General features: G+C 37.0%; 1 protein-coding gene across 1 annotated transcript in view; it reads right to left on the bottom strand.

Moving 5' to 3' along the window:
• FBXL13 (F-box and leucine rich repeat protein 13) overlaps positions 1-26,391 on the bottom strand; it is a 218,262-nt gene that overhangs the window by 115,525 nt on the left and 76,346 nt on the right. Inside the window, exons 8-9 of the mRNA XM_043588673.1 lie at positions 10,295-10,390; positions 7,759-7,891 (exon numbers count right to left, since the gene is read on the bottom strand). Of these exons, the coding sequence (XP_043444608.1) occupies positions 7,759-7,891; positions 10,295-10,390 (229 nt within the window). The remainder of the gene's footprint in view (positions 1-7,758; positions 7,892-10,294; positions 10,391-26,391) is intronic.

Genomic DNA, 26,391 nt, shown 5'->3' with positions numbered 1-26,391 from the left:
TAATCAGCCAGTATTTATCTTCAGTGTAACAGTCAGAAAGTCAAACTTCTTGCCAAAAATGTGTGTAATTCTAGACACACCAACAGACTAACCTTAGCTGGGGGGAAAAATTGAAAAGCTGAAACATCTCTGAGATTGGGTTTTATTTAATCTTTGATACACTCGAGGTAGCTGGAATTAAAACTGATTTTATTAAGTAATCCTTAGCAAATTGAAAATATCGCAAAGATGAGATAAGCATTACATTACTCCCTTAGAAAATTAAGGTCTACTCAGGCTTTCATGTTTAATTTTTTCCATGATAAAGGCATTTTTACCAAGAATTACACTTCTACAGAAATACTAAATTAAAAAAAATTTTTTTAAATTTATTTCTTTATTTTGAGAGTGAGCAAGCATGAGCTGGGGAGGGGCAGAGAGACAGGGAGAATCAGAAGCAGGCTCTGCACACTGCCAGCACAGAACCCAATGTGGGGCTTTATCTCACAAAAAGTGAGATCATGACCTGAGCCAAAATCAAGAGTCTGCCACTTAACTGACTGAGCCACTCAGGTGCCTTAATACTAAATTTTTTTCTAATTTTTTTTTTTTACATTTATTTATTTTTGAGAGATAGAGCACAAGTTGGGGAGGGACAGAGAGAGAGAGAGAGAGAGAGAGAGAGAGAGAGAGAGAGAAAGAGAGAGAATCCAAAGCAGGCTCCAGGTTTCGAGCTGTCAGCACAGAGCCTGTTGTGGGGCTCAAACTCACAAACTGTGAGATCATGACCTGAGCTGAAGTCAGATGCTTAACTGACTGAGCCACCCAGGCACCCCTTAATACTAAATATTTTTAAGTAGACAACAAAATATCAAAAAACTTGAGACAGGGGGCCCAGGGTGGCTCAGTCAGTTAGGCATCTCTTGATTTCAGCTCAGGTCATGATCTCACTTTTCATGAGATCGAGCTTCACATTGCCTCTGGGCTGACAGCACGGAGCCTGCTTGGGATTCTCTCTCTCTGACCCTCCCCTACTCACTTGCTCTCCCTCTCGCTCTCTCTTTCTCTCTCTCTCTTTGTCTCTCTCTCTTTCTCTCACAAATAAACTAACTTAAAAAAAACCCTTAAGACAATATTTTTGGCTCTCTTAGACCTCAGATAAAATATAAACTAAGGTCCACGTATCTATATATATGATACAATAAATGAAATACATATGACATATAGAAGATATTGTTATCTGATGTAATGAACATATGCCCATTGTACAGTATAGAATTTTCATTTTTTGGCCCTCTCTGTATTTTCCACACAAGTTGCAATTTCATGTTGCCCATTTCATCACCATCCCAAACTTCCCAGTGGACTTTGTGCATAGGCATCAGGAAAAGTGTTTATGTGGAAATATGTTAAAAAAAAATCCAGGGAAGATTATAGCCATATATGCCAACATTTTAAAAGAATATAAACCTCAAATCAATAAGCTTAACCTTCCACCTTAAGACACTAAAAAAGAAGAGCAAGCAAAACCCAATGCAAGCAGGATAATAAAGATTGGAGCGGGGATAAAATAGAAAATAGAAAACCAATAGAATCAATAAAAATCAAAGTTGATGTTTAAAAATCATGTTCATAGCAGCATTATTTCACAATAGCCAAAAAGCAGAAGGACCCTGTGTCTACTGATGGATGAGTAGATAAACAAAATGTGGTTAAGAACATCTAATGGAGTATTTTTCTTTCTTTTTTTTTTAATATGAAATTTATTGTGAAATTGGTTTCCATACAACACCCAGTGCTCATCCCAACAGGTGCCTTCCTCAATACCCATCACCCGCCCTCCACTCCCTCCCACCCCCCATAAACCCTCAGTTCGTTCTCAGTTTTTAGGAGTCTCTTATGTTTTGGCTCCCTCCCTCTCTAACCATTTTTTTTCCTTCTCCTCCCCCATGGTCTTCTGTTAAGTTTCTCAGGATCCACATAGGAGTGAAAACATGGAATCTGTCCTTCTCTATATGACTTATTTCACTTAGCATAACACTCTCCAGTTCCATCCACGTTGCTACAAGAGGCCATATTTCATTCTTTCTCATTGCCATGTAGTATTCCATTGTGTATATACACCACAATTTCTTTATCCATTCATCGGTTGATGGACATTTAGGTTCTTTCCATAATTTGGCTATTGTTGAGAGTGCTGCTATAAACATTGGGGTACAAGTGCCCCTATGCATCAGTACTCCTGTATCCCTTGGGTAAATTCCTAGCAGTGCTATTGCTGGGTCATAGGGTAGGTCTATTTTTAATTTTCTGAGGAACCTCCACACTGCTTTCCAGAGCGGCTGCACCAGTTTGCATTCCCGCCAACAGTGCAAGAGGGTTCCCGTTTCTCCACATCCTCGCCAGCATCTATAGTCTCCTGTTTTGTTCATTTTGGCCACTCTGACTGGCATGAGGTGATATCTGAGTGTGGTTTTGATTTGTATTTCCCTGATGAGGAGCGATGTTGAGCATCTTTTCATGTGCCTGTTGGCCATCCGGATGTCTTCTTTAGAGAAGTGTCTATTCATGTTTTCTGCCCATTTCTTCACTGGATTATTTGTTTTTTGGGTGTGGAGTTTGGTGAGCTCTTTATAGATTTTGGATACCAGCCCTTTGTCCGATATGTCATTTGCAAATATCTTTTCCCATTCCGTTGGTTGCCTTTTAGTTTTGTTGATTGTTTCCTTTGCTGTGCAGAAGCTTTTTATCTTCATGAGGTTCCGATAATTCATTTTGCTTTTAATTCCCTTTCCTTTGGAGATGTCTCAAGTAAGAAACTGCTGCGGCTGAGGTCAGAGAGGTTTTCCCCTGCTTTCTCCTCTAGGGTTTTGATGGTTTCCTGTCTCACATTCAGGTCCTTTATCCTAATGGAGTATTTTTCGCTCTTAAAAAAGAGAGAGATTCAGATATGAGCCTCCACATGGGTGAAACTTGCAGACATGATGCTAAGTGAAAGAAACCAGGCTCAAAAGAGCAGATATTGTATGATTCTACTTATATGAGGTAGCCAAATCCATAGAGAAATAAAGTATAATGGTGCTTGTCATAGGTTGGTAGTAGGGAGAAATGGGGAGTTTATATTTCATGGTTCAGAATTTCAGTTTTGCAACTGAAAAAAAAAACTTGAAAAGTTGGGGAGGTGGATGGTGATGATGGTTCCACAACAATATGAAGGCACAGAACTGTACACTTAAAATGGTTAAAATGACAACTTTCATGTTAAGTATATTTTGCTACAACAAAAAAAGAACTAAAAGTTGGTTATTTGAAATGATCAACAAAATTAACAAACCTGTAGCTAGACTGACCAAGAAAAACAAGAGGGAAGACGAAAATTTCTAAAATTGCAAATGAAAATGATGCATTACTGCTTACTTCACAGGTATAAAAAGGATTATAAGAGAATTCTATCCACAATTATGCCTCAACAGATTGGGTTACCTACATGGAATTGGCAAATTCCTAGGAACACACAAGCTATCAAACTTGACTCAGGAAGAAACATAAAATCTGAATACATCTATAACAAATAAGGATATTAAATCAGCAATCAAAACACCTCCAACAAAGAAAAACCTAGGGCCAGATGGCTTCAGTGGCAAATTCCACCAAACATTTAAAGAATAATTAACACCAATCCTTCTCAAACTCTTTGAAGATGTGGAAAAGGAGAAAATAGCTCCTAACTCATTCTGCGAAGCCAGTGTTACCCCGATAACAAAGCCAGGCAAAGACGTCACAAGAAAGGGAAACTATAGGCCAATATTCCTTTTAAATATAGATGTGAAAATCCTCAACAAAGTATTAGCAAAGAAAATACAGCAGCATGGTGAAAGGATTATACACCATGAATAAGTGAGATTGGTCCCAGGAAAGTGAAGGTGGTTCAACATATAAAAATCAATCAATGTGATAACAGCATATTAATAGAATGAAGAAAAAAATCTCAGTGAAAAAGCATTTGACAAAACTCAACACCCTTTTATGATTAAAAAAAAAAAAAGACTTGGAATGAAAGCTTCCAGAGATATGTGCCCTGCCATTTGTCAGAAACCCCAGTGTTCAACCACCATTGCCAACATGAAAATCTTAGGTCAAACCAAAACCTTAAATGTTGCATCTTGAGTCCATTTTCTTCCTTCAAAAAAGAGATTCATTTAATAGTAAAAATGTCTCCACATTTTTCTGGAGACAGTAAGTTTGGGTGGCTAGCACACTTTTTAAGTTTTATTTAAATTCTGGTTAACATACAGCATGATATTAGATTCAGGTGTATAATACAGTGATTCAACAAGTCCACGCAATGTCCAGTGCTCATCACAAGTGCACTCCTTAATTCCCATCACCTGTTTAACACAATCCCTCCACTTACCTTCCCTCTGGTAACCATCAGTTTGTTCTCTATAGTTAAGAGTCTATTCTTAGTGTACCTCTTTCTTTCTTTCTTTTTTTTTTTCTTTGCTTGTTTGTTTTGTTTCTGGAATTCCACGAGTGAAATCATAAGGTATTTATCTTTCTGTGACTTCTTTCACTTAGCATAGTACTCTCTGGTTCCGACCATGTCGTTGCAAATGGAAAGATTTCATTCTCTTTTATGGTTGAGTAATATTCCATTGTATACATACTACTTCTTTGTCCATTCATCAGTCGATGGACACTTAGGTTTTTCCATAATTTGGCTATTGTAATGCTATTACAATGCATTTGCTACAATGTAATTGCTATTACAATTATTTCCATAATTTGGCTATTATAATGCTATAAACTGGATGGCTAGCACATTAAGGCTTACAATTATTTTGTTAACTCTTTATTACTAATAAAGTAATAAATTCATTCAAGATAGCAGACTAAGCCCATATTTCAGCTTTCCTCTCCTACCCAAATTCTGAGAAATGATTTTTTTTTCAAAAATCTGTAATATCTCTGGAAAACAAAACAGGAATGGTATTGGTGGATCAGAAATTAATAGTTCCTAAAATTCCAAAGGCAGACATGACCAGACTGAATGAGGAACAAACAGAACATGGCTGCTGTAAAAAAAGGAACAGCATTATATCTCTATAAAGAGTGTATCCCAGAAATAAAAGATATAATAGTAATAACACTATTCTCATTAAAAATATGAAAAAAGGAGTCAAGAATAAGACAATATGGCTCCATAACCCTGCTACTGGGAGAAAAAAAAAGGAGAAATAAAAGATATAAGACTAGGAAGGAATGGAGATAAATGATCTGCCTGTAAAACCCAAAAGAATCAACTGACAAACTGTTAAAACCAAGAAGACACTTTAATATTAATCAAATACAATAACATAAAAACTATAGCTTTTTTCAGTATCAGCAACCAGTCAGAATTATCCAATTTGGTATATTTTATTTATTTTTCTATTTAAAAAAAAATTATAGGGGCGCCTGGGTGGTGCAGTCGGTTAAGCGTCCGACTTCAGCCAGGTCATGATCTCGCGGTCCGGGAGTTCGAGCCCCGCGTCAGGCTCTGGGCTGATGGCTCAGAGCCTGGAGCCTGTTTCCGATTCTGTGTCTCCCTCTCTCTCTGCCCCTCCCCCGTTCATGCTCTGTCTCTCTCTGTCCCAAAAATAAATAAACGTTGAAAAATAAATAAATAAATAAATAAAAATTATAGATACACTTGAAACTCTTTGTGAAACTTTTCCCCATTTCATTCAACTCTGTCCACCTCAAGAGATAACCACTATCTTGCATTTGGAGTTTTCCTTCCCATGCATGCTTTTTACATTTTCCTTAAATATGTATTATTGAAATTATTTCAAAAGGTAAAGTATATATTATTTTGCACATTGAAAACTTGTATGCAAATGGTATTAGATTATATATGTCATTCTGCAACTTGCTTTCCCTCATATATCTCTAGACTCATCCATGTTGGTATTTACATGTTTATGGCTTTCTTTCTCATTATCTGAAGTCAGTATGAATGTACACTTTTCTAAATATGTTTTTTCTCTCATTTCCAGAAATATATAAGGAAGCTGAAATGCACCTTAAAAAACAAATGGGTTGGGGTGCCTGAGTGGCTTAGTCATTGAGTGTCTGACTCTGGTTTTCAGCTCAGGTCATAAACTCACGGTTTGTGGGTTCATGCCGTTAGCACAGAGTTTGCTGGGTATGATCTCTCCCTTTCTGTCTGCCCCTCCCCCACTCACATACTCTTTCTCTTTCAAAATAAATAAATACATATGTTAATGCAATGGACTGAATGTGCCCCTTGGCCAAATTCATATGTTGAAATCCTAGCCCCCTGTGTGATGGTATTAGGAGGTAGGGCCTTCAGGACATAATTAGGGTAGAGCTTTCATGAATAGGATTAGTGCCTTTATACAAGGAACCCCAGAGATCTCTCTCTCCTCCTCTCTGCCATGTGAGGACACAAAAAGATGACAACCATTTATGACCTAGAAGAGGGCCCTCTCTAGACCTGATCTTGGACATCCAGCTTCCAGAACTGTGGGAAATAAGTTTCTGGTGTCTATGAGACTTTATTATGACAACTCAAACTGACTAAGGCAATTAAATACACATGTCACAGTGAAAGTACAAAGCAGCTGGGAGAAAACTGGAAAAAACCTCAATATCCAAACCGAGAATCATACCCCTAGACCAATGAGCCAGCTGCTCAATAACCTCAATATCCATCAAGAGGAAGAAAGTTAAATAAATTATGCTACATCCACAGTATGGAAAATGAGTTTAACGATTTAAAAATAATTTAGTAGTTCTATTTAGACTGACATGGAAAGATTTTCAGGATATAAAAGAAAATATAAAACAATATGATCCATTTCATATTAAAATTTTTAATTGTGTATTTTTAATCACATATATGTAAATGTATTTTAGAAAAACAGAAAACTAGGGGTGCCTGGGTGGTTCAGTTGGTTAAGCACCCAACTTCAGCTCAGGATATGATCTTGTGGTTTGTGGGTCCACATTGGGCTCTGTGCTTGCAGCTGGGAGCCTGGAGCCTGCTTCAGATTCTGTGCCCTGTCTCTCTCTGCCCCTCCCCCACTTGGGCTCTGTCTCTCTCAAAAATAAAATAAAAACATTTTTAAAAATTTTAAAAAAGAACAGAAAACTAATACCATTGAATACCTTTGAGTAAGTTAATGGGTTTGAGGGAGATACAGGGAGGTTTTTTGCTTTTTACTGTCTATTGTTAGAATTTTTAAATTGATAATATATTCTTATATTGTATTTTTTTAGTAGATGAATTGAAGATACATAGATAGACAAATGCTAGACCAAAAAAAAGTGGTCAGTAAGAATGGACAAAGGACTGGAGCACCTGGGTGGCTCAGTTGGTTAAGTGTCTGACTCTTGGTTTCAGTTCAGGTTATGATTTCATTATTTTGTGAGTTCGAGCCCCATGTTGGGCTCTTGTGCTGGCAGCATGGAGCCTGCTTGAGATTCTCTCTCTCCCTCTCTCTCTCTCTGTCTCTGCTCCAACCCTGCTCACATTGCCTCCATCTCTCTCAAAATAAATAAACTTAAAAAAATAAGAATGGACAAAGGACCAACTCCCAGATCATACAATCCATTAAGAGTTGACTATATTATAAGCATTTTAAATGTTTTTAATTGGCATCCTTATGGCCTAAGACCATAACTGAAGTGTCCATTTTGTTTTATATTTTTCTTTATATTTGTTTAATTAAAAAACATAAAAGCAAGACAAAGAGTTGTAATGAACATACTCACTGACAGATCTCAAGGTTTTCAAGCGGAGAATACAACCACGAAAATTCAAACGCAGCACGTTTAGACGCCACCTTTGCAAAGTAGACACTATATATTTATCTGTGATGATGTTTTTTACTGTGGAAAAATCAATCTAAAAAGGATAAACAAAAGACGTTAAGAAGTGAGAAAGATCTTTTGCGTGTAAAAATTTTTAATATTTTTAAAGCACCAAGCAACATTTCTTCACCACATCTCTCATTTTTTCATTTCTTTGTTTTCATGGTCATTCTGGAGTTTAATTACAAACACATTTTTTTTTGTTCATGGTCATTCCCAGGTTTAATTGCAAACAGATTCCAAATGTCCAGTCCAGGTCAACAGCTGGGAGGACAAGAGTCTCACATCTACCCCACAACAGAGTTGATTGTCTTGGAGTGACCTGGATAGCCCCCCATCACCCCAGGTGAGCCCCAAGGCTGCTTCAGTGTCAATGAACTCATCCTGGGTTCATTATTAATGTATGCCTGCTTCTTTATTCATGAGCACAGACTATGTGTTAAGTTCTTGACTATCGAAAAGACAATTCAGAGTGAGAGATTTATAGTGGCCTTTTCATAACTCATAATTTGGAGGAGGGAGGTCTGGAGAGAAGGAAAGAGGACTGACTGTACCTGGCTGATTGCATGTAAAATTGAAGAGCAGAGGTTTATGTGAGTGCTGAGTGACGAGGGCTGGTTGACAATAACATTGATATCATAGTATTAATAATGTCTTTCAGCTACAAGATTAAGTTTATGAACTTCCAATTTCTCACTGCCTTCTGAACACAGCTATTCTTTGTGCTAAAATGTTTGTTTTAGCTGTGCCACATTTGAGCACTCCAAAATGAAGGCAAAACGAATAGAAGATGAAGGCAAACGTAGAATTGTGGAAAGAGAAATGTGCTGAACATAAAGCCTTCCTACCCAGGCTTTGTTCTTCACTGACATGTGCTCAGATTTTCTCTGACTCAACCTATTGAGAAGTGCTAGTTTTTTTCTGCCAGGGCAGAAATGCTAGCTTTTTCTGCCAGGCTTCTGCAGGATTTGTCCTGATCTTAATGTCATATATATTCTTTCTCTTTCCAATCATTTGGATTCTTTTTTTTTTTTCCTAATTCTTTACAGGTTTTCCAAAGAAAAAAGTAACATCCCCAATCTGTCACATAAGAAAGAGATTTATTACTTTAAACCATTGATTCTCAAAGTATGGTCCTGGGACCAACAGCATCAGCATCACCCTTGAACTTGGAAATACTAATTCTCAAGCCCCACCCAGACCTACTGAGTTAGAGACTCTGGGTTGGCAACCAGCAATCTGTTTTAACAATCCCTTCAGATAATTCTGATGCATTCTGAAGTTTGAGCATCACTGCCTTAAACTAAAAATAAACCTAAGGCAGGAATATTAAATTTGGTAGCTAAGATGGGTTAGCCGAGACAGAAGCACATTTTCTTCTTGCCATTGTTGCACAAGGTGAGAGTGGAAGCCAAGTGAAGCCAAGAATGGAATGTCAAGAGGTTGACTTGATTTATGAGTGGTACCTGTCAGCCCCTCTTAGTTTCTTCTTTTAAGGTTTAGAATTTATGTGGAATGGTTCCAGCCACCTATTCATAGGTCGGTCTGAGCACATGATGTTATAAGTCCTCTGATCACTAGCAGTTAAGGAGGGGTGGTAAAGTCATCTACTAACTGGACATTAGGTGACAGGGAAGATGTTGCCACCATAACACTAGTTGACAGCATAAATTATTACAGAGATTAAAGTATCATCCAAGGAAAAGAAAGAAGTCAGCAGGGGCAATTTATGCTTATTTTTTGTTGTTGGCTGAGACCCCTCCCCAGTGTCGCATTGGAATAAGAAACATAAGCATGTTCTAGGTTACAAGAATAGTATAAAAATAGTACAATGACAAGGATAGTATAGAGGTACCTGCCTAGAAGTCTATATTAGAAAACACCTGAGTGTATATGTGTCTGTGTGCATGCAAACACACGAAGAATATCAAACAAGTTTTGTTTACATGTCGTATATTTTAGCCCTATTTCTTGTCAGTTTTTTTTCCCCTTTACTCTATATTTTGTGCTATTTTGTTATGTTTTTTAAACCAATAATAGGGGCTGATATTTATTGAGTGCTGCCTACATGCCAGGCTTTATAGGAAGCACTTCACTTGCATTTCCTCAACTTATCTCTGCAGCATCCTGAGTGAGGCAATGTTAAGTCTAATGCAGATCTAACGGAGCTTTGTTTCAATTTAAAAATAATATTTGATTTATATCTACCATTCAAATTAGAAAATACTTATAATCTATCTCTTAAAATAACATTATTATCTTTCTGTCTTTTCCTTTGGCCTTGTGCCTGGGCAAAAGAGAAACAAATGCACCTACTGTTTGTGGACCTGTGGGGGGAGCAGGGGAAAAAGTAGTCCCTAATACAGTTGGCTTTTATGGGGATCGGTTCTCCTTTAAGAACTAGGATCAAGTCATAGTTCAGGTAGTGTGTACTTACACCATTCCACAACGAGCTTGCTTGTGTCATCAACATCCAGGAGTGACAAACGTGACTACATATTATTTTATCTTTTAAGCTGAGGTAGAAGAAAATCTAAACACAAAGAAGAGAAATACACAATTTTGAAAACTGTGTGAATTTGGATATAACTCTTCCACTTACCTTTTGTTGCTGTTGTTAATCATGATAATATAATCCATATTGTAGTAGCAGGGGTTTAAGTGCTGGAATTTTATCTGATGAGAGGAATTTTATCTAAAGCACTGGAACTTATCTGATGATGCCTTTGATATAATGTGATCTTTACAATTGATAGTCACAGAAGGATAGGGAAGAAGATATGCAGATTTATTTTCTGAATGACAGTGGCTTTCTGCTACAAAATGAGTGATTTTTCTAAATAGATGGTACATAGAAGATGGTACATAGAAGACATTCAACGATTGCTTGCTGAACTCAACTGGATTCTTCTTAAAGTTAAAGAATTCCTAGGAAGGGCACCCGAGTGGATCCAGGGTGGCTCAGTGGGTTAAGCGGCAGACTTTGGCTCAGGTCATGACCTCATGGTTAGTGAGTTTGAGACCCACGCTGGGCTCTGCACTGACAGCTCAGAGCCTGGAGCCTGCTTCAGATTCTGTGTCTCCCTCTCTCTCTCTGCCCCTCCCCTGCTCATGCTCTGTCTCTCCCTCTCTCTCAAAAATAAATTTTAAAAAACATTAAAAAAAAAAAAAAGAATCCTAGGAAAGATCAATAAACCCATCTTGCCTTCTACTTCTGGAAAAACAGTAGACTAGAAAATCTGCAAGTCCTCTTGACACAAAATATAAGTAAATGATAAAACAAACCTTTTAAAAAATATTTCTTTAAATATTTTTTTAAATGCCAGCTTCATTGAGCTATAACTGACATATAAAGTTCAAGATATTTTAAGTACACATTGTGGTGATTTGAGGTACATATACATAGTGAAAGGATCCCCCTCCCGCAGACAGTTAATTAACATACCCATCACCTCACATATTTATCTTTTTTCTTTTTGATGATAACATTTAAGTTTTACTCTCTTAGCAAATTTCAATTATACAACACAGTGTTATCAATTAAAATCACCATGTTTTATGTCAGATCCTCAGACTTTATACATCTTATAGCTGAAAGTTATAGCCTCTCACAACCACTTTTCTACTCTCTAAAACAAACATTTTTTTTTAACATACCTGGGTTTTTAAGAAAGTAAGGAAAATATCCAGGCCCAAAGTCTTTGTAAACCCAGACTCATAAGAAGGTGTTCAGTAGAGTTGCTCTACATAAGGGAACAGTGGAGATGGTTGCTGCTTTGCATAATAAATAGATTCAGATTTTACTGGTCATGCAGGGACAGAAAAAGTTACCAAGCTTGTACAAAGCTGGGAGTCCTAACTGAGTCAGAGAGATTAAGAGGAATAGACAGAGTCAGGAAAGAGGAAAAAGAAAGAGAGAAATCCAGCATTATTAAACAGACACGATTAAACAACAACAACAACAACAACAACAACAACAACTACCTATTTGGTGAGGAAAAAACTAAGGTACCTAGCCTGGGATTAAAAAAAAAACAAAAACAAAAAACAGAGAATTTAAAACCAAATACTAGATATCATGTGGATTGGAATTTTATTATTTGTGGGGTCCAGTTTAAGTTTATTACCTTTGTAATTGGATTTGATACATTAACATGCAAAGAGCCGCCAACTTGGTGGTAACTCTGGGATATTTGGCAGAAATAAATACCATTTCCATGAAGAGACACATCTTCAAACCATGCCTTTTAGGATTCCTACAGATTAATCCCCCCCAAAGATGAGCTTTCAATAAAAATTACAAAACGTATGAGGGAAAAAAATGGAGTTTGCCTACAATAGACCCTTCACAAAAGAACTTCCAAAGGACAATGGAATCAGAAGAAAGGAGTGAGATGGAAATAGTAATGATGGGCAAAGAAACTAAGTATGAAAATAAAACCATTAACCTTAAAAAGCATGTAATGGTCATGACTAATGTGGGATACAAAAACAAGGTGGAATAAAAACACTAGATAGTACTAATATTCTAATATTGAAGAGAGAGTAACCAGAGTTTAAGTGTTTTAAATTGTAGTGATTATGAGAAAGAAAGTATGGGTCATAATTTACTTTAGGCTTTATTAAGGTAAATTCACATGTTAAAAATATTTCGGAGAAACCACTGATATAGTAGAAATAGAATGCATATCTTTTAAAGCATGAAAATGGGAAAAAGGGGATAGATTTTTTAAATTCAAAAAAAAGGCAAGAAAGGAGAAAAGAAGCATATAAAAAAGAGGATAATAGTATAGTAGTAGAAGAGAAATATTAATCCAGTTATATCTAGTAACAATAAATTTTTAAAAATCCATTAGTTAGAAAACAAATATTCTTCCTAATGATATTTTTGCTTAAATGTTTTCCCTCTTATACTACCAGAGCTATAAACTTTCATCATTTTGTGTTCATCTTGTTCAGAGTTGTATTTTAGATAGATTTTTTTTTAATATCAGATAATTTTTATTCCCATTGTAATGAGAAAACTGGGGGTGAAAGACTGTAAGAACCCCTCTATATGACTTGTAGACTGATGTGACAGAGCAGGAATTCAGGTCTTTTTTTTTAAATTAATTTGTTTCTTTGATTGAAGTATAGTTGACACACAATGATACATTAGTTTCAGGTGTTCAATGGCAATTTGACAACTCTATACATTATGCTGTGCTCACCACAAGTGTAGCTACCATCTGTCACCATGTACGCTATTACAATACCATTGACTATATTTTCTATTCTGTACCTTTCATTCCTGTCACTTACTCATTCCGTAACTGGAAGCCGATACTTCCCACTCCCCTTCATCCATTTTGCCCATTCTCCCATGCCCTCCCCTCTGTCAACCATCAGTGTTCTGTATTTATGAGCAAGTTTCTGCCTTTGGTTTGTTTTGTTGTTTAGATTCTACATTTAAGTGAAATTATATGGTATTTGTCTTTCTCTGTATTACTTCTTTCCCTTAGCATAATACCCTCTAGGTCAATCTACATTGTCCCACATGGCAAGATCTCATTCTTTTTTATGGCCAAATAATATTCCATTGTTTATATATACCACATCTTCTTTATCCCTTCATCTATCAGTAACATGGAGGTTGATTCCATATCTTGGTTATTGTAAATAATACTGCAGTAAGCATAGGGGTTCATATATATTTTTGAATTAGTTTTTTTTTGGTAAATACCCAGTAGTGAAATTACTAGATCATTTGGTATTTCTATTTTTAATTTTTGAGGAGCCTCCATACTGTTTTCCACAGTGGCTGCATCAATTTACATTCCTACCAATAGTATGTTCCTTTTCCTTCACATCTTTACCAACATTTGTTATTTCTTGTCTTTTTGATTTTAGCAATTCTGACTGGTATAGATGATATATCATTGCAGTTTTGTATTTCCCTTATGATTAGTGATGTGGAGCATCTTTGCATGTGTCTCTTGGCCATCTGGATGTCTCCTTTGGAAAAAAATATTTGGTCAGGTCCTCTGCCCATTTTTAAATTGGATTATTCTTTTTTGTCATTGTATTTGGATACTAACCTATTATTGGATATATCATTTGCAAATATCTTCTCCCATTCAGTAAATTGCCTTGTCATATTATTGATGGTTTCCTTTGCTGTGCAAAAGCTTTTTTATTTTAGTGTAGTCCCAGTAGTTTATTTTTGCTTTTATTTCTCTTGGCTGAGGAGAACTATCCATAATATGTTGCTAGGACTGATGTCCAAGAAATGACTGCTATGTTTTCTTCTAGAAGATTTATGGTTTCAGGTATCATATCTAGGCCTTTAATCCATTTTGAATTTATTTTTGTGTATGTTTTAAGAAAGTAATCCAGTTTCATTATTTTGCATGTGGCTGTCCAGTTTTCCCAGAGCCATTTATTCAACAAACTGTGTTCTCCCTATAGTATTTTCTGCTTCCTTTGTTGTAGATTAATTGGCTGTATAAGCACGGATTTATTTCTGGGCTTTCTTTTGTGTTCTATTGATATAGGTGTCTGTTTTAGTGATAGTACCATACTGTTTTGATTATTATAGATCTGTCATATATCTTAAAATCTGGAGTTGTGGTACTTCCAGCTTTATTCTTCTTTCTCAAGATTGCCTTGGCCATTTAGGGTCTTTGGTAGTCCTATACAAATTTAAGGTTATTTGTTTTAGTTTTGTGAAAAGTATTATTGATATTTTCATAGAGATTGAATTGAATCTGTAGATTGCTTTGAGTAGTGTGGACACTTTAACAATATTAATCTTTCTATTCTATGAGCATGGTATGTCTTTCCATTTGTTTGTGTCATCTTTAATTTCTTTCATCAGTGTTTTATAGCTTTTGGAGTACAGGTCTTTCACCTCTTTGGTTAAGTTTATTCCTAGGTAATATATTCTCTTTGGTGCAATGGTAAATGGAATTGTTTGCTTAATTTTTTTTCTGCTACTTTGTTATCAGTATATAGAAATACAACAGGTTTCTGTGTATTAATTTTGTACCCTGCAACTTATTCATTTATTACTTCTAACAGTTTCTTGGTGGAGTCTTTAGGGTTTTCTATGTATAGTATCATGTCATCTGCAAATAGTGACAGCTTAACTTCTTCCTTACCAATTTGGATGGCTTTTATTTCTTTTTCTTGTCTGATTGCTACGACTATGACTTCCAGTACTATGTTGAATAAAAGTGGTAAGAGTGGATATCTTTGTCTTTTTCCTAATTTTAGAGGAAAAGCTCCCAGTTTTTCACCATTGAGTATGATGTTAGCTATGAGTTTGTTATATATGGCCTTTGTTATGTGAGGTAGTTTCCCTCTAAACCTACTTTGTTGACTTTTTATCATGAACAGGTGTTGAATTTTGTCAAATGCTTTTTCTACATCTATTCAGATGATCATATGATTTTTTTCTTTCATTTTGTTGATGTGGTATACACATTCATTGATATCAAATATTAAACCATCCTTATTTATTCCCCAGAATAAATCCTATTTGATTGTGTTGAATATCCTTTTAGTGTGTTGTTGAATTTGGTTTGCTAATATATTGAGGGGGTTTCTTTTTTTTTTTTTTTTTTTTTGGATCGATGTTCTTCAGGAATATTGGCCTGTAGTTTTCTTTTCTCTTTTTTTCCTTTGATTTTATATCAGAGTAACGCTGGCTTTGTGGAATGTATTGAAAGCTTTCCTTCACCTTCTATTTTTGGAATAGTTTGAGAATAGATATTATCTGTTCTTTAAATGTTTGGTAGGATTCACATAGGAAGACATCTAGTCCTGGACTTGTGTTTGTTGGGAGTTTCTTTGTTACCAGATTCAATTTTGTTACCAGTAATTGGTCTGTTCAAATTCTCTATTTCTTCCTGATTTAGTTTTAGAAGATTGTATATTTCCAGAAATTTACCCATTTCTTCTAAGCTGTCTAATTTGTTGGCATGTAATTTTTTTTTTAGTAATCTCTTAAACCTTTGTATTTCTGTGTTGTCAGCTACTACTTTTCCTCTTTCATTTCTGATTTTATTTATTTCAGTTCTCTCTTTTTTTTCTTGATGAGTCTGGCTAACAGTTTATCAATTTTGTTTATCTTTTGAAAGAATGAGCTCTTGGTTTCATTCATCTTTTCTATTGTTTTTTAGTCTCTGTTTTATTTATTTCTGTTCTGATCTTTATTATTTCCTTCCTTCCACTAACTTTGTGGTTTGTTCTTTTTCTAGTTTCTTTAGATATAAAGTTCGATTGTATATTTGAGATTTTTCTTGTATATCTATACATTTCCCTCTTGGAACTGCTTTCTCCACATCCAGAAGATTTTGGACCATTGTGTTTTCATTTTAATTTGTTTCCATGTGTTTTTTTAATTTCTTCTTTGATTTCTTTATTGACCTATTGATTGTTTAATAGCATGTTGTTTATTCCCATGTATTTATGTATTTTCCAATTTTTTTTCTTGGAAATGATTTCTAGTTTCATACTTTTGTGTTGGAAAATATGCATGGTATGATTTCAATCTTCTTAAATTTACTAAGACTTATTTTGTGGCCTAAGACATGATCTATCCTGGAGAATGTTCTATGTGCACTTGAAAACAATGTGTATTCTGCTGTTTTTGACAGAATGTACTGCAGATATCTGTTAAGTTCATCTAGTCTAATGTGTCATTCAAAAGCACTATTTTAGTATTGATTTTCTCCCTGGATGATTTAACCATTGATATAAGTGGTGTGTTAATGTCCCCTATTATTATTGTGTTACCATCAATTTCCTCCTTTATGTCAGTTAATATTTACTTTATGTATTTAGGTGCTTTAATGTTGGGTACATAGATATTTACAATTGTTATATCCTCTTGTTGGATTATTTCAGGAGGATTTTTAAAGCTTGTCTGGCAAAGAGAGTCACTATATCATAAATGAAGGAAATAATTCAAACTATGCACTAAAGATTTATAACAATTCTAAATGTGTAAGCCTCCGATAACATAGCCACCAAGATACAAGGAGAAATTGACAAATCCACAGTCATGATAAAGTTATATAAAAGATCTCAATTACTGATAAATCAATGTGAGGAAATAAATCTTCCCTGAATTTCTCAATGCTTCTATAAAAACCTTTAACCTCTGGAGGCACAGAAATCTGTATGATATAAAGGTAATGTTTTGCCTTCACTTCCTCTATGTTTTTCTTTCCATTATCATTTCCATTACCATTACCATGGGGATTAGATCTATAACCATTTTTCCACTTTTCTAGTTTATTTCTCTGATCCAAAAGGTAGTAGCTCTTCTTTTGTTTCCCCAAGAAGGTCAAATGATTATAGTTTGGCCTCCTCCTTTAGATCAAGCTTCCAAGATGCCAGGAAGATCCCTAGTAATTTACATATAAAGGAGATATGTGCCCCAGGCAGGACCTTGAAGATATCTCTAGATCATAAAAGCTAGAGACACTGGGGCTTATCTAGCCCTTGGAGAGACATATTTATAAGAGGTCCTGTCTCCCTGTTTTACTTACAAGGACCTATGTGATTATACCGAACCCACCCAGATACCCAAGGATAACTCACCATTTCCAGTCTTAACCACATCCACAAAGACTCTTTTTGCCATAAAGATAACATATTCACAGATTCTGAGGATTAGGACATGGATATCTTTGTGGGCTATTATTCTGCCTACCACACTATGTAAGGAAACATAAACACTGAATTTAAGAGAGCAGTTACTTCTGAGCAAGGGAAGACAATGCAGTGAGGCTTTAATTGTACTTGTTAAACTTTATTTCTTAAACTGTATAGTGATTACACAAGTGCTCATTATATTTCTTTGCATACCTAAAATATTTTAATAACCTCATTTTTGAATAAAATACATGGAATAATTTCACTAAATTCTTTCACGGTGAAAGACTAGTACACTGAACACTACAAAACATTACTAAAAGAAATTAAAGAAGACCTAACTAAATAGAAAGACATCCCATATTCATAGACTAGAAGACATAATACAAATAACATATAACAACAAATGGAATTAAATCAGAATTTGAAGTCTGCCCATGAACAAATAAATACCAAAGTATTTTATGAGAGTATTCTATCAAATATCCAAGGAATATGTAATGCTTACTAAAGCATATTAAGATATCATACAACCCAAAGTGATCTGTAGATTCAATGCAACCCTATGAAAACGCCAATTGTTCTTTTTTTCAGAAATGGAAAAACCAATATTCAGATTCATATGGAATTGCTAAGGGCCCCAAATAGCTAAACAGTTTTCAAAAAGAAAAATAACGTCGGAGGACCCACACTTAACAATTTTAAAACTTACCACAAAACTACAATAATCAAAATAGCATGGTACTGGAATAAGGATAGACACAAAGACAAATGTAATCCAATTGAAGATCCAGAAGTAAACCTATACATCTATGGCCAATTGATTTTTGACAAGGATGCCAATATCATTCAATGGGGCAAGGACAGTCTCTTCAACAAATGATGCTGGGACAAGTGGATATACAAATACAAAACAATGAATTTAGATACTTATCTCATACCATATGTTAAGTAAACTCAAAATGGATCTACAACCTCAATATAAGAGCTAAAAACTATAAAACTCTTAGAAGAAAACATAGGGGTAAATCTTTATAACCTTGGGTTTGGCAAAGGATTCTTAGATATGACACAAAAAACTGGGCCGCCTGGGTGACTCAGTCGGTTAAGCATCCAACACTTGGTTTCAGCTCAGAGTTCCATCTCACAGTTTGTGAGTTTGAGCCCCCATGGAGCTCTGTGCTGACAGTGTGGAGCCTGCTTAGGATTCTCTCTCTCCCTCTCTCTCTGCCCCTCCCCTGCTCGTGTTTTCTCTCTCTCAAAACAAATAAACTTAAAAAAAATTTTTTTAAAGATACCACACCAAAAGTGTGATCGATGTAGGAAAAAATAAATTATATTTCATCAAAATTTAATACCTTTGTGCATCAAAGGACTTTATCAAGAAAGCAAAAACTTTACCTTTTGTCTGTATGTACCACAAAGGAAAAAATATGCCATCAATTAAGTCAGTTATTGAAATGGTCAGGAAGCATTGGAAAGGTACTATGGTAGATCCAATGGCCTGAAAACTATACTTACACAATTTTATACATGTACTACACTTGTACTGTTTTTTAAGAGAGAAGAAGCATCATGACAGGGCCTATGCCCAGAGGTAAAAGCAACCTAGAAAAGAGAGGTAGCAGCACAGAATGGCAGTAGAAGCATAGGACCAAATTTCTGAGAGTATAAGAGATGTGAGAACAGATGACTTGTGCAAGAGTTGTATAAGAACAACTTCAGGGGCGCCTGGGTGGCGCAGTCGGTTAAGCGTCCGACTTCAGCCAGGTCACGATCTCGCGGCCCATGAGTTCGAGCCCCGCGTCGGGCTCTGGGCTGATGGCTCAGAACCTGGAGCCTGTTTCCGATTCTGTGTCTCCCTCTCTCTCTGCCCCTCCCCCATTCATGCTCTGTCTCTCTCTGGCCCAAAAATAAATAAACGTTGAAAAAAAAAAAAAAAAAAAGAACAACTTCAAAGAGGGACGAGGATGGGAAGTAAAGCCCGAAGGACAGCAAACTGTATAGAACTCATGAATACATGAGGTCAATAAAGGGAGCAACTCTAAGTACCCCCAAGATGCAGGCAGTGGACACAAGAGCACAGCTGCTCAGAGTGTGGACTGAGACTTTATTCACTGGGCCTTTATTCCTGAGTCACCACCACTCCTTGGAAGGTTACTGTCTTAGTTTCCTCAGGCTGCTGTAACAAATTAGCACAAACTGGGTGGCTTAAAAAAACAGAAATGTATTGTCATAGTTCTGGAGGCTGGAAGTGTGAAATCAGTGTCAGCAGAGCCATGCTCCCTTTGGAGTCTCAAGGGGAGGATCTTTCCTTGCCTCTCCCTAGCTTCTGGTGGTTACCAGCATTCTTTGGCTTATAGTTACATCACTCCAATCTTTGCCTCTGTCATCACGTGGGCTTCCCTCTTATGTGAATCTGTGTTTCTGAATCTCCTTCTCCTTTCTCTTTTAAAAAAAAATTTTTTTTTTAACGTTTATTTATTTTTGAGACAGAGAGAGACAGAGCATGAACAGGGGAGGGGCAGAGAGAGAGGGAGACACAGAATCTGAAACAGGCTCCAGGCTCTGAGCTGTCAGCACAGAGCCCGACACGGGGCTCGAACTCATGGACCGTGAGATCATGACCTGAGCCAAAGTCGGATGCTTAACCTACTGAGCCACCCAGGTGCCCCTCCTTCTCCTTTCTCTTATGAAGATGTCAGTCATTAGATTTGGGACCCATTCTAATCCAGTGTGACCTCATCATAGCTAATTACATCCAATTCCAAATAAGATTATATTCTGAGTTTCTGGTTGGACATGAATTTTGAGGGGATGCTACTCAACCCAGTACAGTTACCTAACTCCTCTGAATCTGTTTCTTCATCTGCAAAATGAAGTTCTTTGTTGAGGTAGTCTCTCAAGTTCTATTCAATACTGAAAATTTTGTGTTACTTTTATGATTTGTGGCCAGATAGTCAAAACTAGCCTCCTAATTGTATTGTCACTGTGTAATCTTTAACGTCACATTTAAAAGGTTTCTTTTTTCCCATCATGTGATTAAATTATTTTCAGCTATGAATTTTAACAGTATATTATATATAATCAAAAGAAAGTCTACACCTAATTGGATTGTACCCATCATCTATCTGCAAATCCTTGCATAAGTGGAGATGCACTTTCATCTGAAAGGCATACCTACATTCTTATATTGTAGAGAAGAAAGGAGCTATTTGAAGAAGACCACATAATTCCTTTCCAAAATGTAGGGAGTCATTAATTTATTCACAAGTGCATTTAATACTCATTCTTGAGCACCTACTCTATGATAATCGTACTCACTAATTCCATGGAACTTTTCCCAGAAATATTTATAAGGCAGGTGTTCCACATCTCAGTGAGGAATAATCTTTTGCAAAGAATTTAAGTGCAATTACCATGAACCTATACTTTCTCCTAAGGAGTCATGTCATTGTTACATAATATATATTGAGAGTTTAAAAACCTTCATATGTATTTGTGCTTGGAAAAACTAGAACCTAATTCCACAGGGAGCGCGGGCTGTCGCCAACATGGAAACCTGGGAAGAACATCAGGGCAAGTGCGTGTGTATTCCTAATTCAATTCCATACATAATTACATGGTTATTCTATGCAAGACATTCTAACAAAAAAAAAACGGTAATAGGTGATACAAAAGAAAAGGGGACCTTTTAAGAAAACTGTATACCACTGAAACTGCACATAATTATGAAGTACCCGCTGCTGCCCCTAAGGGGTTGAAACAGGTCCTGATAGTATCTGATCCCAGCTAAGGAATATAAAGGCAGCTACAAGAAGAGTCATCCTAAAACAGTGTGGAGGTTCCTCAAAAAATTAAAAATAGACCTACCCTATGACCCAGCAATATCACTGCTAGGAATTTACCCAAGGGATACAGGAATACTGATGCATAGGGGCACTTGTACCCCAATGTTTATAGCAGCACTCTCAACAATAGCCAAATTATGGAAAAAGCCTAAATGTCCATCAACTGATGAATGGATAAAGAAATTGTGGTTTATATACACAATGGAGTACTACGTGGCAATGAGAAAGAATGAAATATGGCCCTTTGTAGCAACGTGGATGGAACTGGAGAGTGTGATGCTAAGTGAAATAAGCCATACAGAGAAAGACAGATACCATATGGGTTCACTCTTATGTGGATCCTGAGAAACTTAACAGGAACCCATGGGGGAGGGGAAGGAAAAAAAAAAAAAAGAGGTTAGAGAGGAAGAGAGCCAAAGCATAAGAGACTCTTAAAAACTGAGAACAAACTGAGGGTTGATGGCGGGTGGGAGGGAGGGGAGGGTGGGTGGTGGGTGTTGAGGAGGGCACATTTTGGGATGAGCACTGGGTGTTGTATGGAAACCAACTTGACAATAAACTTCATATATTGAAAAAAAAAAAAAAGAAGAAGAGTCATCCTGGAGTCACACTTTTCACACTTCCTGCCCACTTCTCACTCCTCCTGACTCATATGGGAATCGCTGACCCTCTTGGAAGAGACCAGGGATGGCTCTTGGGGTGGGGTGACCATGACATGTTGACCACACATTGAAGCACCAAGAGCACATTTTCATTTTGACCTCAAATGATAGAACTAGGATCCCTGGAAGGAAATCAACAGCAAACAGTTTTCAGCTTTATGTAAGCAAAGACCTCTAGGCTAGTCCCTGGCTTGCACAAAGACTCCATGACTTTAAGATTTTGTCATTCTCTGCTCTCCAAAACAAGCAAGTTCCAAAGGAAAAGAATTTACAGTGTTTGTTGTGAGCACTAAATATATTCTATAAGCCCCTGGTGTTAGATTGATTGGTATCAGCACATGTGTTCCACGCAAGAGCAGGGGAAGGATTAAGGGAGAGCTAAAATGGAGAGGACTGACTAGGAAGGGTGCCAGTTCACAGACTATGATAGAACATGGGGTGTATTACTGAAGGGACACAGACTTGGGGTGGAGAAGCCTGTTGGAAGAGATGAACTTCCTTCTAGCACAAAAATTCCAAGATTTTGTAATTCATTTCCTCTAAGACAAGCCAGCCAGCTCTCAAAGAAAGAAAGAAAGAAAGAAAGAAAGAAAAAAGAAAGAAAGAGAGAAAGAGAAAAAGAGAGAAAGAAAGAAAAAGAAAGAAAGAAAGAAAGAAAGAAAAAGAAAGAAAGAAAAAGAAAGAAAGAAAGAAAGAAAGAAAGAAAGAAAGAAAGAAAGAAAGAAAAAGAAAGAAAGAAAGAAAGAACTTTGTGAGGACTAAATCTGTTCCCCAGTAAGACCAATACATAGTACGTATTTGTTAGATTGCCTGGATGGTAATGCATTTCATGTGGGAGTCTTGCTGTAAGAATAGTGGAAACCAAACAAAAAATAAATCCAGACACTTTTGGCACAGGAGGAAAAAAAAGTTACAGTATAAATCTTCTAAATTTGACACAGTTTGTACATCACATAATTATTTGACAGTGTGCACCATCAAATAACAGCAATATCTTCTTAGCAACTGGATAGCACTTAGTTTACAAAATGCTTTTACGCACATACTAGCCACGTCATTCTGCAAGGACTCTGTTAGTGAGTTGTGTAACTGAGAGACCATGCCTTAAAGTTGGAGAAATGGAAAAGATCCTTTCTTCTTGGTGGAAAATAAGATATAATAAAAAATAAAAGTTCAGTTTTGGTCCACTAAACGTAATGTGTGCCAAAGCCTATATCACAACCTTCAGGTAGGTCTGGTCTTCTGGCTAGGAACAAAAAAGAATGATGGAAGAGTAGGAGAACATTGATCCCTTCCTCTTTCTAAAGCCATAAGTAGGGCTAACAAAGTAGGCATCTACATGGAACGTGGGTAATAGCCTCTCCTAGAGGAGGCATTCCACTTAGGAGGGCTCTCCAGTGCTGATGTCCATCCATACTCCATTGAAAGAGGCAGGCATCCAAGTGAGGCAGGAGAGAGGGGTTTGGGCTGGGCAGGGCAGAAGGGGCATGATGTGGAATGTGGGAACCCCAAGAGGAGAATGTGAGAAGACCAGTTTGGCACTGGCGTTGGAACCCAAGTGCATGGGAAAGTGGTCTAGTTAATGAGTGGTGACCCCAGGGGAGATAAAGCAGGTGGTCACACTAGGCGGTGGAGGTTGAATTTGGTAGTATAAGAAGCTCATCTGCTCATGAGATAAGGGGGTGGCCTGTGTGGAATGTCAAAAATTAAAAGCGCTTAAGGGGGTTATTTGCATGGGAAAGGAGGCCATGCTAATGGGAGGTTAGTATATACAGGGAGGAGATAAATATATCAAATAAGTAAAAATATTAGCAAACTGGGAGCTAGGTTCTCACTCTAGGAGAAGGATGTTACAAGTAAGGAAAGGAATAAAACTATAATTTTGTAATGTTATATTGGAACTGAGATACCAGTAGGAAATTATGGGTTTCAATGTATACAACTGGATAGATAGATGAGGCCAAGAGTGGGAAAACCCTCCCTCGAAGCTCATGGAGATTGAATTCTTGAACCAAACAAGGTTCTGTTTGCAAGAAAGAGGGGAGGGATTGACTTAAGTAAGTAGCCAACATCCTGCCAGTCACTGCCCAATAGATCATCAGAGTAGGGAGAAAACACTTTGGGCTCCAGGATGCTTTCACCAATACTTTGACTTCCTCGGTGTTACCCACTAACCTGTAGTAACCTATGGTGACCCTCTAGACTAAGAGTCAGCAAACTTTTTCTGAAAAGAACCAAACAGTAAATATTTTAGACTTTGTGGATCTCGGGGCAAGGTTATAAACTCTTTGAGCAACTGTTCACCAAAAGTTAATGGTGGGTTTTTTTGTTGGGTTTTTTTGTTTTGGGTTTTTTGTGGGTTTTTTTGTTACATTTTATATTTGAAAATGTAAAAAACTATTCTTAGTTCAAGGTCAATACAAAAACAGCCTCCCCTCAGGCCATAGTTTGCCAACCCTGCTGTGGACCACACCCATCCCCAGAATGCCTGTGGTGGGCCCAGCTTGGTGGCTTTCCAGATTCTTATTCAGCTAGATCTATGGCACCTGCAAGAATCCTTGGGGCAAGCCAAACTCTTAACCTTACTCACTTCTTGTCATCCCTGTCCTGAGGGCACCCTGTGTCCTAAAACACTCATTTCATCTGAACAAATAGAGCCACATTTAGGGACAAAAAATGAAAACCCCCAAAAGATCTTTTTGGCAACACTGCATTTGCATCAAAAGGGCCAGTTTTCACAATTCCCAGAGATTAAAAGTAGAGTTCTGGGGGTACCTGGGTGCCTCAGTCGATCAAATGTCCAGCTCTTGATATTGGCTCAGGTCATGAACTCTCAGTTTGTGAGTTTGAGCCCTGCATCGGGCTCCACGCTGGCAGTGCAGAGCCTGCTTGGGATTCTGTCTCTCCCTCTCTCTGTCCTTCCCCCACTCGCTCCCTCTCTGTCTCTCTCAAAAATAAATAAACGCTAAAAAAAAAAAAGTAGAGTTCTGTTAGAATGCAAATGTATGTAAACATTCACTAGTAATTTAGGTCACTGTAGGCATTTTGGACATAAGTGTTTTTAAATGTCAGAGTAAGCCTCTTGGGTCCATTCCAGCATTGATTGTATACCAGTGGGAGGGTTTAGTATTGGTTTGGTACTGCTTTAGTCATGTTTAGTATTGGTAGGCCTATTCACAAACATTATAGCTTGTATCAACTCTATCTGCATTATACAAATCAGGAAGATCAGAGAGATAAAATTACATGCCGTAGATTACACAGTGTCTCAGTCAGCTTGGGCTACTACAACAAAATACCATAGACAGGGTGACTTAAACAACAGATATTTATTTGTTACAGTTCTGAAGACAAGGAAGTCCAAGATCAAGGTACTGACAGGTTCTTAGTAAGGGCTATCTTCCTGGCTCTCCACAGCTGCCTTCTTTCTATGTCCTCACATGGCTGATAACAGGAAGCTCTGGTGTCTCTTCCTCTTCTTCCAAGGGCAGTAATTCCACTATGGGGACCCAACCCTCATGACTTCATCTAAACCTAATTACCTCCCCAAGGCCCCAATTCCTAAAACTATCTCATTGAGAGCTAATGCGTCAACATATTTTTTAAAAAAATTTTTAAGTTTATTTATTTTGAGAGCAAGAAAGTGCACATGTGTGGGGGAGGGGCAGAGAGGGAGAGAGACAGAATCCCAAGTAGGCCCCTTGCTGCCAGCGCAGAGCCGGACATGGGGCTCGAACTCACAAACCACGAGATCATAACCTGAGCAGAGATCAAGAGTTGGATGCTTAACTGACTGAGCCAAGCAGGTGCCCCTGTGCTTCAACATATTAATTTGGTAGGGGTACAAACATTGAGTCCATAACACACAGTTATCCAGAGCTGGAATTCATACTCTGGTTTTCTATATACAGGATTCATTTCCCTACACAATTTCTATAATTCACACCATTCTAGAATAGCAGATTGTTGCTGCCTAACTGCCATCCGGCCAAGAATGGAATGAATTTATTTATTGGTAAAACACCTTTCAGCATAAAATTCAATCTTCACCATATAAACTGTATTTTGAACATTTTCCCAAAGGCGCATAATTATTGGACATTTTCCAATCATAAACTAGTTGACAGTATGTAATGATGATTTTCTTAATTTTGCTGACAAATTCTCCTAAGAGATACTCATGTCAAAATTCTGCAAACACCCATCTGTTTGAAGACAAAATTTGTTCAAAAGTAAACCTCAGTTGTATAATGAAGTCATTCACTTCACCCAAAATAAAACTGAAACTTTGACCAGTACAAGGTCAAGTTTTTTGTTCCTTGTTTAAACTAACCATTCCTTTTTGCACAACATCTAATGTCAAAAAAATATAACAACAC

This window comes from Prionailurus bengalensis, chromosome A2 (genome assembly GCF_016509475.1).
Source record: "Prionailurus bengalensis isolate Pbe53 chromosome A2, Fcat_Pben_1.1_paternal_pri, whole genome shotgun sequence".
NCBI lineage: Eukaryota > Metazoa > Chordata > Mammalia > Carnivora > Felidae > Prionailurus > Prionailurus bengalensis.
The sequence above is the reverse complement of the archived record's forward strand: the minus strand, read 5'-3'. Positions and strand labels throughout refer to the sequence as shown.